We start from the raw sequence: 14,293 nt of genomic DNA on the forward strand, positions 1-14,293 counted from the left end.
ATAGGCAGAACACTCTATGACATAAATCATAGCAAGATCCTTTTTGACCCACCTCCTAGAGAAATGGGAATACAAACAAAACAAAACAGAAAAACAAATGGGACCTAATGAAACTTAAAAGCTTTTGCACAGCAAAGGAAACCATAATCAAGACCAAAAGAAAACCCTCAGAATGGGAGAAAGTATTTGCAAATGAAGCAACTGACAACGGATTAATCTCCAAAATTTACAAGCAGCTCATGCAGCTCAATAACAAAAAAAACAAAGAACCCAATCCAAAAATGGGCAGAAGACCTAAACAGACAATTCTCCAAAGAAGATAAACAGATTGCCAACAAACACATGAAACAATGCTCAACATCATTAATCATTAGAGAAATGCAAATCAAAACTATAATGAGATATCATCTGACACCGGTCAGAATGGCCATCATCAAAAAATCTAGAAACAGGGCTTCCCTGGTGGCACAGTGGTTGACAGTCTGCCTGCTGATGCAGGGGACACGGGTTCGTGCCCCGGTCCGGGAAGATCCCACATGCCATGGAGCGGCTAGGCCCGTGAGCCATGGCCGCTGAGCCTGCATGTCTGGAGCCTGTGCTCTGCAACAGGAGAGGCCACAACAGTGAGAGGCCCGCATACCTCAAAGAAAAAAAAATCTAGAAAAAATAAATGCTGGAGAGGGTGTGGAGAAAAGGGAACACTCTTGCACTGTTGGTGGGAATGTAAACTGATAGAGCCACTATAGAGAACAGTATGAAGGTTCCTTAAAAATCTAAAAATAGAACTACCATATGACCCAGTAATCCCACTACTGGGCATATACCCTGAGAAAACCATAATTCAAAAAAGAGTCATGTACCAAAATGTTCATTGCAGCACTATTTACAATAGCCAGGACATGGAAGTATCCTAAGTGTCCATCATCAGATGAATGGATAAAGAAGATGTGGCACATATATACAATGGAATATTACTCAGCCATAAAAAGAAACGAAATTGAGATATCTATAGTGAGGTGGATGGACCTAGAGTCTGTCATTCAGAGTGAAGTAAGTCAGAAAGAGAAAAACAAATACCATATGCTAACACATATAGAATCTAAGAAAAAAAAATAGGTCATGAAGAACCTAGGGATAAGACGGGAATAAAGACACAGACGTACTAGTGAATGGACTTGAGGATATGGGGATAGGGAAGGGTAAGCTGTGACAAAGTGAGAGAGTGGCATGGACATAAATACACTACCAAACGTAAAATAGATAGCTAGTGGGAAGCAGCCGCATAGCACAGGGAGATCAGCTCGGTGCTTTGTGACCACCTAGAGGGGTGGGATAGGGAGGGTGGGAGGGAGGGAGACGCAAGAGGGAAGAGATATGGGAACATATATATATGTATAACTGATTCACTTTGTTATAAAGCAGAAACTAACACACCATTGTATAGCAATTATACTCCAATAAATATGTTAAAAAAAACCCAAAAAAACAAAACATTAGCTACAGCAAAGTCAGGCTTCAAATGTTAAAAAAGGTATACATTTCTATGTAATGATATAACGCCACCAAAGATCATTCCTCCTTTCTGGACACCCCATGTGAACTAGCAGACAGTGCAAACATGTTGGGTGGATCACTTTTCCATCTTCTATTCTTTATAACTGGATAATAGTCATGAAGATAGGCACTCTTAGCTTTAGAGACCAAATAATCCACAGTAGAACAAAAAAATGATTGGACACTATTGTTATCAGTCTGTGAGCAAAGGTTTTATTGCTATAGCAAGAGAGGGGAGAGTCAATCATCAAATTAAACCTCACAGTAGGACTTAGCCTTCAGAGTGTGTATTGCGCTGCTTCATACAGTCAGGAGAACAAGATCATTTTCCATTTCTCTATTGAGAAAGATCAGTTTAGCCGACTGAGAACTCCTGTATTTAATAATTAATTTTGGTTAAATCTTCTTGTTTATCCTTTTTGGGAAAGAGTCTACATAATCCAGTCAGCTGGACTTTTAGAGAAGTCCTCTGGGCTGAACTTAAGAAGTTTATAGAATTAAGAGAAATTAATTTTTCCTCTTATTAAAAAGAGTGTATAATTTGTCCCAGGCATTTCTTAAGAATCACTGCTAATGCTAAAACTTCTTGGTTTAGGGAAGTTAGTTATAATTCTGAATCTGTTTTGTCATCCTAGGACCGTATCTTATATCCATTTTCCTCTATACCATATACTGTATTTAAAATTATGACTGGGGACTTCCCTGGCTGTCCAGTGCTTAGGACTCTGCGATTTCACTGTGGAGGGCATGGGTTCGATCCCTGGTTGGGTAACAGATCCCGCAAGCTGTGAGGCGTGGCCAAAAAAATTTAATTAGTTTAAAAAATAATAAAATCATGACTGGAGAGAATTTTTCTTTTCTTAAAAAAATATTTATTTATTTATTTGGCTTCGTCAGGTCTTAGTTGTGGCACACAGGATCTCTGCTGTCACGTGTGGGATCTTCACTGCGGCGTGTGGGATCTTCATTGCGGCATGCGGGATCTAGTTCCCTGACAGGATCGAACCTGGGCCCCTTGCATTGGGAGCACGGTGTCTTAACCACTGGACCACCAGGGAAGTCCCTGGAGATATTTTTTTTAAATTTCATATAATATCTCAATTTTCCTAGTGTAAAATATGTATTTTTGTAGTAGAAAGGATACAAGTGTTAATTTTTCAGGACAAAGAGAAATCAGGACTGAAAAATTCATTAGTTTGGTCAATGAATTTAGTAAGCCGTGGGGTTGTGTTGGTCACTATCCAATAAGGTGGCTCTATCCGAGGTGCTTGGTATTAATTTCATCTTAATTACCTCACCCATCCTTTCTGCGAGAAGACATGACCAAGAAGTTGTTCAGGAGATCTGAATGAAGAAGCGCAATACAGAGACAGCAGGGATCCACCTGAAATGACCTCATGTACAGGGTACATGCATTAACTTAATATTAAAAATACCCACAAATGGTTTTAATTTGTGATTCAAAATAAACATTTAAAGAAATTTCCTCCGCCCATCAATAAGAACAGTGAAAATATTCAAGCCCTGAGACTTAAAATGACCTCTTTTGGAATGAAAAAAGATGTGTTGACACTTTTATCAAATCAAGCAGTCTGACCTGATGAACATCTGAGGGTGCTTTAAGTCAGAGAATGTGCTTTCCACAGTATATATGAAACGTTTATATTTTCCATGGGTGTAATATTTACTGTAATTCATCCAGAATAAAAATAAACAGCCTCCTTCCATTAATCAAAATTAAAGCCACTGCTGAGAAATGGCAAGAAGTGACAAAGCCAGTATATTATCAAATGGCGGCATATTTTATTGGTTCACAGGAAACCAAAACTCAGATTTTTCTCTGCTGACATATTTGTAGACAGACTTAAAAATGACATCAATTTTAGCCTTTTGTTAGGACACAACAGGGAAACTGGCAAAAACTAAGTTAATAAATACTTTCCCTGCCCCAATTTTGTGTCTGCCCAAATCTTAACTCTGAGTCCCCGGCCCACACGAAATCTTTTCCAGCTTTTCTCTCTTGCGAGTTAACAATGTTGCCCATCGTCAGTTTTGGAGTAAACCTGAATCGTTCACACACAATTCATCAGTGCCACGATACCTTTCTGTAAGCAACTTGGTCTGATTTTACCATCTTTGTCCAAGGCTCAAGAAGGAGGAGAAGGATATATTCTTCTGCTGTGTCAAAAAGGTCTTCAAATGGCGGCTGTATTTTCACGTAAATTTCTTTTTTCTTTTCCTGTTGGAGTCCAATGTCAAGAGTGGCTGAAGGAGCAATGTATGTGGCAAAAAGATACTAGGGGAGAAGGGGGAGAAAGGAGAGGATATTAGAAGAAACCATAATGGTTAGTAGATTCCTCAGCAAAGCCATTTTTAAAAAGTTAAGAGAAGCAAATAAGCTCAAGTGATTTTTTTTCTTGAAAAGATGTGTGAAATTACTTAAGACAAAGCAATGTGTTTATGCAAAGCCTTTGCTTTTCATTTTCTTTTCCTATTTCTTGATTGGTTATTAGTCAACTAGTCACTGGATCTTGTATAAGTGTACGTGATTTGGGTATTCTATTTTTTCTCAGATTACTACTATGTATCATTACGATTGATTCCAGGTTATACGTCTCCTTTCCTTATGTTCATGACATTTCTAACACATTTGTGTTACTTTCCAAAGTGGTTTGTAATGCCTTTTTGGGAAAAAGAGGCAAGAATTCACCAGGGCTGAAAACTGACTATCAGTCTAGAGACCCAACAGACTACCTCCCCTACCCAGCTGAGTTCCAGAGTTCTTAAATGTCTCCATCTGGTGTCCAATGCTGTGGAAGAGATACAAGAAGGAAATAAGAGTGAATGGAAAGTTGTACATGGAACTTCTAGCTTCCTAGACAAAGCTGGATAAATGTCTATTCCATTCTACTCATTTGTCTTGTCACTCAATAACAGCTATTTAAATCTGAGAAGCAAGTTAATAACATTTAATTTTTAAAATGTTACATACTGGATATGTCATGCCCTGCACATCACATTTAACTGAAGCTTTTGTAATTGTTTCATACTTAAAATTAATGAATTTTATGGCATGTAAATTAAACCTCAATAAAGCTGTTAAAAATAAAAATTAAATAAAGAAAGACTATTGGTGATTTCTCCCAAAAGCGACACGCTCCTTCCTCCGTTTTAAAGATTGTCTGATCTCTATCATAATTTTTTCTTCATTCTGTTCTATTTACATCACTATATCAAAATAAATAGTTATCTAAAAAAAAGAATCTCTAATTAATTGCATTTTATTTCAATTTTATTTTTATACTTAGACTCTGGAACTGATAATGCCTAGATTCGACCCAGGCGATAAGATAGATAGGTAGATAGATAGAAAGATATTTGTACCAAATACCAAATAACAGTCTTATGTAAAATAATCTTTTAAAAGTTTTAAAGGGTTCACATTAATAACATAAGCATTTACCATGTATCCACTACAGCTTAGACACTTGGATAGGTGCTATGTATGTAAAGATTAATGAATGCCTGCCCTGAAGGAGCCATTTGGTGTGACAAAGAGAAAAAAACCAGTGGCTACAACACAGTATGATAAGTACTACAATAAAGGTATGCATTGAAAATACGATCTTCAATAATTGCCTTTCTTTTTAAGCTCACCTCCATTAATCACCTTTTAAACTTTACACTCAGATACGCATTTTTCTGTAATTCCCTAAACCTTGATGTTTGCCATTCCATACCATTGCACACATTGTTCCTTCAATCTTGTATATATGCCCTACCCCATGCACCTTGTCTGCCTCATAAGCCCTGATTTATTCTTAAAAACCGATACGGATTTCTCCTCTTCTAGGAGCCCTTCATTCATACCCTCCTCCCAAGATCATGCTTTTTACTACTACACTTATCACACTATAATGCAATCCTGTATCATGTGTCTTCTCTTCTAGAACAAGGATCTTGAGGGCAAATACTGCAGTTTAGTCCTCTCTGATTCTCCAACTCCTAAAAACTGTTTTGGTAAAGAGTAGATGTTATAAATGTTTATTGATTTGTACTGAATACACAGAAAAGACTCATTTTTTCTTGGAATGGGGAAGGAAAAGGTTCAGAAACTCTTGCAAGAGAAAGGTAAGCTCCTTGCTAGTCTTTAATCTGAATCTTTAAAGATGAGTTGGAGTAAGTCAGACAAGATAGGGGAGTTGATGAGAAGGACAGTCCAAGAAGAAGGAAAACATGGCCCACGGCATGGAGGCCTAAGGGGGTTTTATAACCTTATAGAGAGCGTCTAGGCTCCAAGTAGAGAACACTGGCTAAAGGAAAGAGGTAGAATAAGAGAGGAGGATATAAAGGGAGGAAGGCTCCACAGCATGGATATGATCTGTTTTCCTTTGGTAAGGAATTTGAATTTTTACCTAAAGATATAAAATGGGGAATCTCTGAGGAGTGACGTCTTTAGATATGAATTTTAGAAATAAATCACTGTGGCATCATACAGGAAAAACGGTTTGAGTAGATCAAGATTTGAGGCAGTTTGGAAGTTATTTTAATAGCCAGACAAAAAATTAAAGGCCACCCTCATCTCGTTTGTATTTTTGCAATAGCTTCCTAACTGGTCTTCTCAGGTTCTTCTTTGCTTCTTCATGGTCTTCCTTTTTTTAAACCACAGCAAACAGAGAAATTATTTTGTGTATCACTCCTCCATTCAAACTTTCCAGTGACTTCCCACCTCACACAGAATAACAGCCAAAGTCCTTATAATTACCTATAATTGGAGTATTTGGACGTTTCTCAGCGCTGAGAGGACAAGGATTATAGTTCATGATCTGCCAGTAGGGAAGCCCCTATAAACACCCCAGGCTCTCAAAACATTCTAAGAGCAGGAGTGGACCTGATATAGACTCTTGCCTTGAATCTTTAAAGGGACCAAAGAAAATAACTGCTAACCTATACTTCTATACTTGGTAAAAAAAAAAAAAAATACCCTTCTAAAATAAAAAGGAAATAAAGATGTCATAAGTCAATAAACAAAACCAGAATTCGTCACCAGCAGACCTACACTAAATTAATTAATTAATTAAAGGGAGGCCCTAGACAAAAGCAGGATGGAATATAGAACAATATAAAGCATAAATATGTAGGGAAATATCAATACATATTGATTGTAAAATATAATAATAATGAATAAGGTCAGAAGAAATCGTAAAAGAGCCTAAGGAAAAGAAGTCAGAATTGACGGTTCAGATTTCAAGTGCAGTTGAAATGACCAACCATGAGGTCCGTTATAGGTAGAAAAGCACATGAGGTTAGAATCAGGGTAGTAATACAATAACAAGCAGGGCAGAGTATCAAAGAACTAGAAGTGAAGATAAAGGAGAAGCCCATGTAGCATAGTTAAAAGAGAGGACTATAAAGTTCAGTGTATAATAGGCACTCAATAAATATCTGCTAAATGAATGAATGGAAGATAGTGGCCTAATCTGAAATTACGATCTGAAAGGGAAATTTCAGAGTTCAAAAATTTTAAGCTGGAGTAGTTCCAAATTATGTTGAATTCTGGTATATGGCCATCCCTATAGTTAACTCAGGAGAAATGGAGATAAAAGACATTAGAATTGGGTAAATTAAGAAACACTCTAGTACATATGTTATAAGGATTATTAGTTTGGGTACTGAAAAAGCTTCAAGGTGATAAAAAAGAAAAAGTAGGGAGAAATTTCATGAGTCATGTATTGAAATTTTCTAGGAAGATAAAGAGAACTGAAAAGGTCTTTAGATAACATTAATGAGGTTAAGGAGGGAGGAAATGAGCAGATAGAGCCAACTCCAAAATTTTTTTTTCTTTTTTTGCGGTACGCGGGCCTCTCACTGTTGTGGCCTCTCCCGTTGTGGAGCCGCTCCGGACGCACAGGCTCAGCGGCCATGGCTCACAGGCCCAGCCGCTCCGCGACATGTGGGATCTTCCCGGACCGGGGCATGAACCCGTGTCCGCTGCATCGGCAGGCGGACTCTCAACCACTGCGCCACCAGGGAAGCCCCAACTCCAAAATTTTTGAAGCTATTAAAAGATGAGTCCTGAAGAGCAGCAAAGAACATCTCTTTCTTCCTAAGGGTTGTGAAATACGGGAGAAGGGGCATATTTAAAAGACATTCTAGATGTTCTATTTAATTAGATAATCTGCAGTCTGGAAACTCCCTTCCCTAAAATGTAGGTACACAGACTGCTGGATTTAATAGTCTAAAGTGAACCATACTCTTACCAAATGATTCTAAAATATTTTAAATGAAATTTGCTTCAGAAACACATGGCAATTTTTCCTAACCTTGGGAGTTATTTAGAAGAATGACCTAAATTTAACCTGTTTAACAAGCTAAGATTGTATCAGATTAAAATCTATTCTTAGGGCTTCCCTGGTGGCGCAGTGGTTGAGAGTCCGCCAATGCAGGGGACACGGGTTCGTGCCCCGGTCCGGGAAGATCCCACATGCTGCGGAGTGGCTGGGTCCGTGAGCCATGGCCGCTGAGCCTGCACGTCCGGAGCCTGTGCTCCGCAACGGGAGAGGCCACAGCAGTGAGAGGCCCCTGTATCGCAAAAAACAAACAAACAAACAAACAAACAAAAATCTATTCTTAAACATTTTCTAAACTGGAAGTTTTAAAAAGTGCACTAATTAATGTCTATACTAAGGTAAATTAAGAAACTAAAAACTAACATGATCAAATTAACAACATTAAAAAATGTCTCTAGAATTTGTTTCAGTAATTTCAAATTTACGCCAAAGGAAAGTAAATCTGACCCCCCAAATCACTTCAGTTAAAATCAGTTCCTATTTAGCAAAAAGAAAAAAGAAAAGAAAAAAAAATCAGTAGTCAGGTTTTATTGGGGCAGGAATATCCTCTAATGGCAAAATAAAGCAACTGTTTTATCACTGAGTCAGCTACATTCAGAACTGTAGTTTAAGGAGACTTGGTGTGCCACATACCAAACTCTTTGTACAGACATCAAGGTGATTCCTTCGATTTAAAAGCGTAACAGTGAAGAGGGTAATGTACAAAAGAGGCTGAAATGGTGACTAGAATAACAGTGATAGAAGTGACTGTCAGCTTCTGGTGGACACCCAAATCTACTCCTTTCCTTTCCACTCCCAGTCTTGCCTTCACTCCTCATGTCTTTTAAAATCTACTGCTATCCACAGTCCTATGAGACCCTAGATGCCATTTATATACTCTATCATACCTTCTGGAATTTTGCTTTATGATTTTCTTCAGAATGACCTTCACTTCACTTTACCATTGACTATATTAATAGCACAGCTTTCTTGCTCTGACCATTACTCTTCATCTTTTTGTACCTCTCACCAAGCTTTGCTTTACTTTCAGTACAATCTGCGGTTTCTTCCTGTCCTCTAAATAAATCATGCACCACCTACTTTGTCTTACTTTCTTACACAATTTGGACTGAAAACTGCCCATCATTTCAACTACACTTTTAAAACATTCTTAATTCCTCCCACCTCGATCTTCTGACTTGTTGAGGCCAAATTCTGGGTCACCTTAACCATTCGTTCATTTTCCAATTCTATACTCAAGCTCCCAATAAAAGCTATGATAGTTGGTTCAATTATAAATACTCTTCAAAATAAAAACAAACAACAACGACAAAAAAACAAAAAAAAAAAACCCTACCTCAGCTGTGACCACAAAACTTGGCAAGATTTTGTTTATTTCTAAACTCTGCCATGCTCCTTAGAGCTCCCAACTGTACCCTTAGGCTTCTCCACATTCAGTGGACTTTATCTTCCACACAACTGGGAGAAACCACTGGTATGGATACCCTCAACTGTCCCCTCAAGAGTTTTCTTCTAAATCTTTCTCTTTCTCTGATGTTTCAAAATTCTCCTTCCCAAGGCTAAATGATTCATGCGTGCTGTTGACTCCATTTCCCCAGCACCATACAACACCAATTACGCCCTCAGTCTACCTTTCCTTTGATTTCATCTCCTTTCTAATGCTTCAAAGGTGTTCTAACAAAGAATCTCTCCTATTCTAATTGTCACCATTTTGTCCACAAACTATCACCCTTTCTCTCTTTCCCTTCCCAACAAATCTTCATACTCACTTTTCTATCATTTCTCAATCTATTGCAATCTGGTGCTCATGCCAAAGAAGCTAATGTCTCAGATTACTAAGAACCACGTAATTGCCAATTCAATGGTTTCTCTCCTTAATCTTCATCCTACTTGATTCCTTAGGCAGCATTTTTTTGCTTTGTTTTGTTTTTAATTCTTGGCTGCGTTGGGTCTTCGTTGCTGCGCACAGGCCTTCTCTAGTTGTGGTGAGCAGGGGCTACTCTTTGTTGAGGTGCATGGGCTTCTCACCGTGGTGGCTTCCCGTTGCGGAGCACGGGCTCTAGGCATGGGGCTTCAGCAGTTGCAGTACATGGGCTCAGTAGTTGTGGCACACGGGCCCTAGAGCATGCGGGCTTCAGTAGTTGTGGTACGTGGGCTCAGTAGTTGTGGCTCATGGGCTCTAGAGCGCAGGCTCGGTAGTTGTGGTGCACGGGCTTAGTTGCTCCACGGCATGTGGGATCTTCCTGGACCAGGGCTCGAACCTGTGTCCCCCGCATTGGCAGGCAGATTCTTAACCACTGCGCCACCAGGGAAGTTCCCTTACGCAGCTTTAACACTGTTGACTCTCTCCTCTGCCTTCAACACTTTCTCCTGATTTGCTGCCTATTTCCATACTTAGGCTCCTTTATTGATTCCTCTTCCTCCATATCCCCTGCTTAAAGGAAGGCATTCATTAAAGTTCTATGTTCAACTATATTTTCTTCCTAATTCACACTCTTTCGGTTTCTCACACATGCCAGGCACTCTCTCACAGGACTTTCACAGTATGTGCTCTGTGCCCTCTCTATACTCCACCCTCCTCCTCTTTTCCCCTTTGTTGGGCTTCTATTCATCCTAAAGGACTGAGTCTTCCTTGACTCCTGAAGTCTGGCTTAGGTATCATTCTTATGTGTGCCCATAGGTCCCTGTATTTGTATGTTTCTTGCACTGGACTATAAACTCTATGAAGACAGATTTGGTCTGCTTTGTTTATTACTGTATCCCTAGCATCTAGCATAATGATGTTTAGAATGAATGAATGAATTAAAGACTTCATCCATTCTCAGAGACTTAACAATCAACTATATGTGGAAGAAACACAAATATATACAGCTTTAGACCTGATTTCCTTCCTGAACTGAAAACCTTTGCTTCTAGTTGCCTACTTATTATAGCCACATGGATAGCCTATGGACCTTCAAACTCAATGACTCAGTAATATAACACATTATCTTTTCCTTTTCCAGTTTTCATACGATTCACAGCACATTCTTTGACTCTTCCCCACTTTCCTCTCCTTCTTCCTCAAATGCAAGTCCTATGAATTTAATTCTCTACAATAAAACAAGGAAAAACTGACAAATATACAACTATGAGGAGGAAATAAGGGGCAGCAGTTCCATCCCAACAAAAACCATAATAAAACACAGTCTTCTGTCCAAGCTAGATCAGACCCTTTCCAAGCTACTGCCTACTTCCTGACCTCACACTCTTAGGGTGCTCTATAAAGCCACAGGGCTCCATGTACACTTTTTGCTGTTGTTTGACTATTTTGTTCCAGTTTTATTGAGATATAATTGACATATAGCACTGTAAAAGTTTAAGGTGTACAGCATAATTATTTGACTTACATACATCATGAAATAATTACAATAAGTTAACATCCATCATCTCATATAGAAGCAAAAAGAAAAGACAAAGAATTTTTTCCCTGTGATGAGAACTATTAGGATCTACTCTCAACTTCCATATATATCATATAGCAATGCTAACTATAGTCATCATGTTGTACATTACATCCCTTGTACTTATTTATCTCATAACTGGAAGTTTGTACCTTTTGACCACCTTCATCCAGTTTTCCCTCCCCACACTCTGCCCACCTCTGGTGACCACAAATCTGATCTCTCTTTCTCTGAGTCTGTTTTTTTCCACAAATGATTTAACTGCATATCCCACAACCCCAAGGAGCTACAATTAGGGTAGCCATATGACTTCATTCTGGTTTAAGCCTACTATCCTGGCATAATTATTAATATTTCCCCTTTTATTTTCAAAAGAATCCTGATTTAGATGATAAATTACATGGTCTCTCTATAATTAACTGCCACCAGTTAGATAAAATGAAAGTTTCTCTAAAACAAGACTCCTGGAGGTGCTCAACACATATTTAAAGCTAAAAATAAAGGAAAGAAAGGCAGAGGAAACTCCTTTCTAAGGAACACACATTTGTCTAATTTGAAATCATATGAATTGAATAGCTGATATCAAAAGCCAAAAATCCCAAAGCAGGAATATTTTATTTAGAACTTGGATTGAAGTTTCACAGACTTCCCTGTTAAGAAAAGACAACCCTCGGGCTTCCCTGGTGGCGCAGTGGTTGAGAGTCTGCCTGCCGATGCAGGGGACACGGGTTCGTGCCCCGGTCTGGGAGGATCCCACGTGCCGCATAGCGGCTGGGCCCGTGAGCCATGGCCGTTGAGCCTGCGCGTCCGGAGTCTGTGCTCCGCAATGGGAGAGGCCACAGCAGTGAGAGCCCCGCGTACCGCAAAAAAAAAAAAAAAAAAAAAGAAAAGACAACCCTCAGAATGTGAGAAAATACTTGCAAATGACGCAACTGACAAGGGATTAATCTCCAAAATTTACAGCAGCTCATGCAGCTCAATAACAAAAAAACAAACAACCCAATCCAAAAATGGGCAGAAGACCTAAATAGACATTTCTCCAAAGAAGATATACAGAATGCCAACAAACACATGAAAGAATGCTCAACATCATTAATCATTAGAGAAATGCAAATCAAAACTACAATGAGATATCATCTCATACCGGTCAGAATGGCCATCATTAAAAAATCTAGAAACAATAAATACTGGAGAGGGTGTGGAGAAAAGGGAACACTCTTGCACTGTTGGTGGGAATGTAAATTGATACAGCCACTATGGAGAACAGTATGGAGGTTCCTTAAAAAACTACAAATAGAACTACCATACGACCCAGCAATCCCACTACTGGGCATATCCCTTGAGAAAACCATAATTCAAATAGAGTCATGTACCAAAATGTTCATTGCAGCTCTATTTACAATAGCCAGGAGATGGAAGCAACCTAAGTGTCCATCATCAGATGAATGGATAAAGAAGATGTGGCACATATATACAATGGAATATTACTCAGCCATAAAAAGAAATGAAATTGAGTTATTTGTAGTGAGGTGGATGGACCTAGAGTCTGTCATACATAGTGAAGTAAGTCAGAAAGAGAAAAACAAATACCGTATGCTAACACATATATATGGAATCTAAGACAAAAAAAAAGGTCATGAAGAACCTAGGGGTAAGACAGGAATAAAGACACAGACCTACTAGAGAATTGACTTGAGGATATGAGGATATGGGACAAAGTGAGAGAGTGGCATGGACATATATACACTACCAAACGTAAAACAGACAGCTAGTGGGAAGCAGCCGCATAGCACAGGGAGATCATCTCGGTGCTTTGTGACCACCTAGAGGGGTGGGATAGGGAGGGTGGGAGGGAGGGAGACGCAAGAGGGAAGAGATATGGGAACATATGTATATGTATAACTGATTCACTTTGTTATAAAGCAGAAACTAACACACCATTGTAAAGCAATTATACTCCAATAAAGATGTTAAAAAAAATAAATGCTCTAAATCAAAATCTTAAAAGAAATTTTAAAATATTTCCTCTCTCTGATTGTACCTAAATGTAGGTACCTACCTAAATGTAGGTATATTTGTTCGCCCTCCCACTTTTTTTTTTCTTGCTTTCTTGCAGCTTGTTCGTTATCACCTAAGTAACTTCTCTTTGTTCAAGTATCAACCCCCGCTATGATAACTAGCATAATCCTTAAGAGTAATATACTCCCCTCGCCTTCTTGACTCTTTACCAGTTTTATTATAAAATTACAGAACTGGAAGCATTAGAAAGGATCTTGAAAGCCCACATTGTGTGTGTTTATTGGCTTCCTTTGAGGCTTGGTCTCTGGTCTCTCCCTCTTCCTCACCTCCCTAGGAGGGTGGGGACAAAAGTGGTTACAGGGGTAAGGAGAAGAAAACTGATTTATCCATCCTTAATTAGGCCACACAGTAAAATTATAGTACATTCAACTTAATTTTGCCATTACATCTGAGAATGTCTTTCTAATATGTGTTTCTAATAATCCAGAGATAATCTTTAAGTGGATAACTGACCAACTGACTATATAATAACAAACATAAGGGATGTAATCATATATATGAAACAAAATTAAAAAGCTAAACAACACATTTAAGGTCTATATAAAGATGGTGAAAATCATCTGTAAGTTGATATTAATTGACTTTATAATGAAATATAAAGATTATGCTTTGTTATAGCTAAGTAATATAGTCTAATCACAGGTTAGAAACATCGTTTAAGTATCCTGCATCATTTGCTTTCTTATTGGCCGCCCAGTTCTTCCTTTTCAGCCACTGACTAAATAACAATGTAGCTAATGTTGGAGGGGACAATGCTCCCTTCATATCTTAGTCAGCTACTCAGATTCACATTAAAGTGGAGATTAACTCACAAACAGCTGTGGCCGACATGATTCCAGTTTAAACATTAACCTATGATTCTTTAAC

The 14,293-nt window shown here is 38.6% G+C and overlaps 1 protein-coding gene across 1 annotated transcript in view; it reads right to left on the reverse strand.

Moving 5' to 3' along the window:
• RGS22 (regulator of G protein signaling 22) overlaps positions 1 to 14,293 on the reverse strand; it is a 172,243-nt gene that overhangs the window by 60,304 nt on the left and 97,646 nt on the right. Inside the window, exon 15 of the mRNA XM_032609571.1 lies at positions 3,656 to 3,850. Coding sequence (XP_032465462.1) covers positions 3,656 to 3,850 — 195 coding nt within the window. The remainder of the gene's footprint in view (positions 1 to 3,655; positions 3,851 to 14,293) is intronic.

The sequence above is a fragment of the Phocoena sinus genome, chromosome 17 (assembly GCF_008692025.1).
Source record: "Phocoena sinus isolate mPhoSin1 chromosome 17, mPhoSin1.pri, whole genome shotgun sequence".
In the NCBI taxonomy this organism is placed as follows: Eukaryota; Metazoa; Chordata; class Mammalia; order Artiodactyla; family Phocoenidae; genus Phocoena; species Phocoena sinus.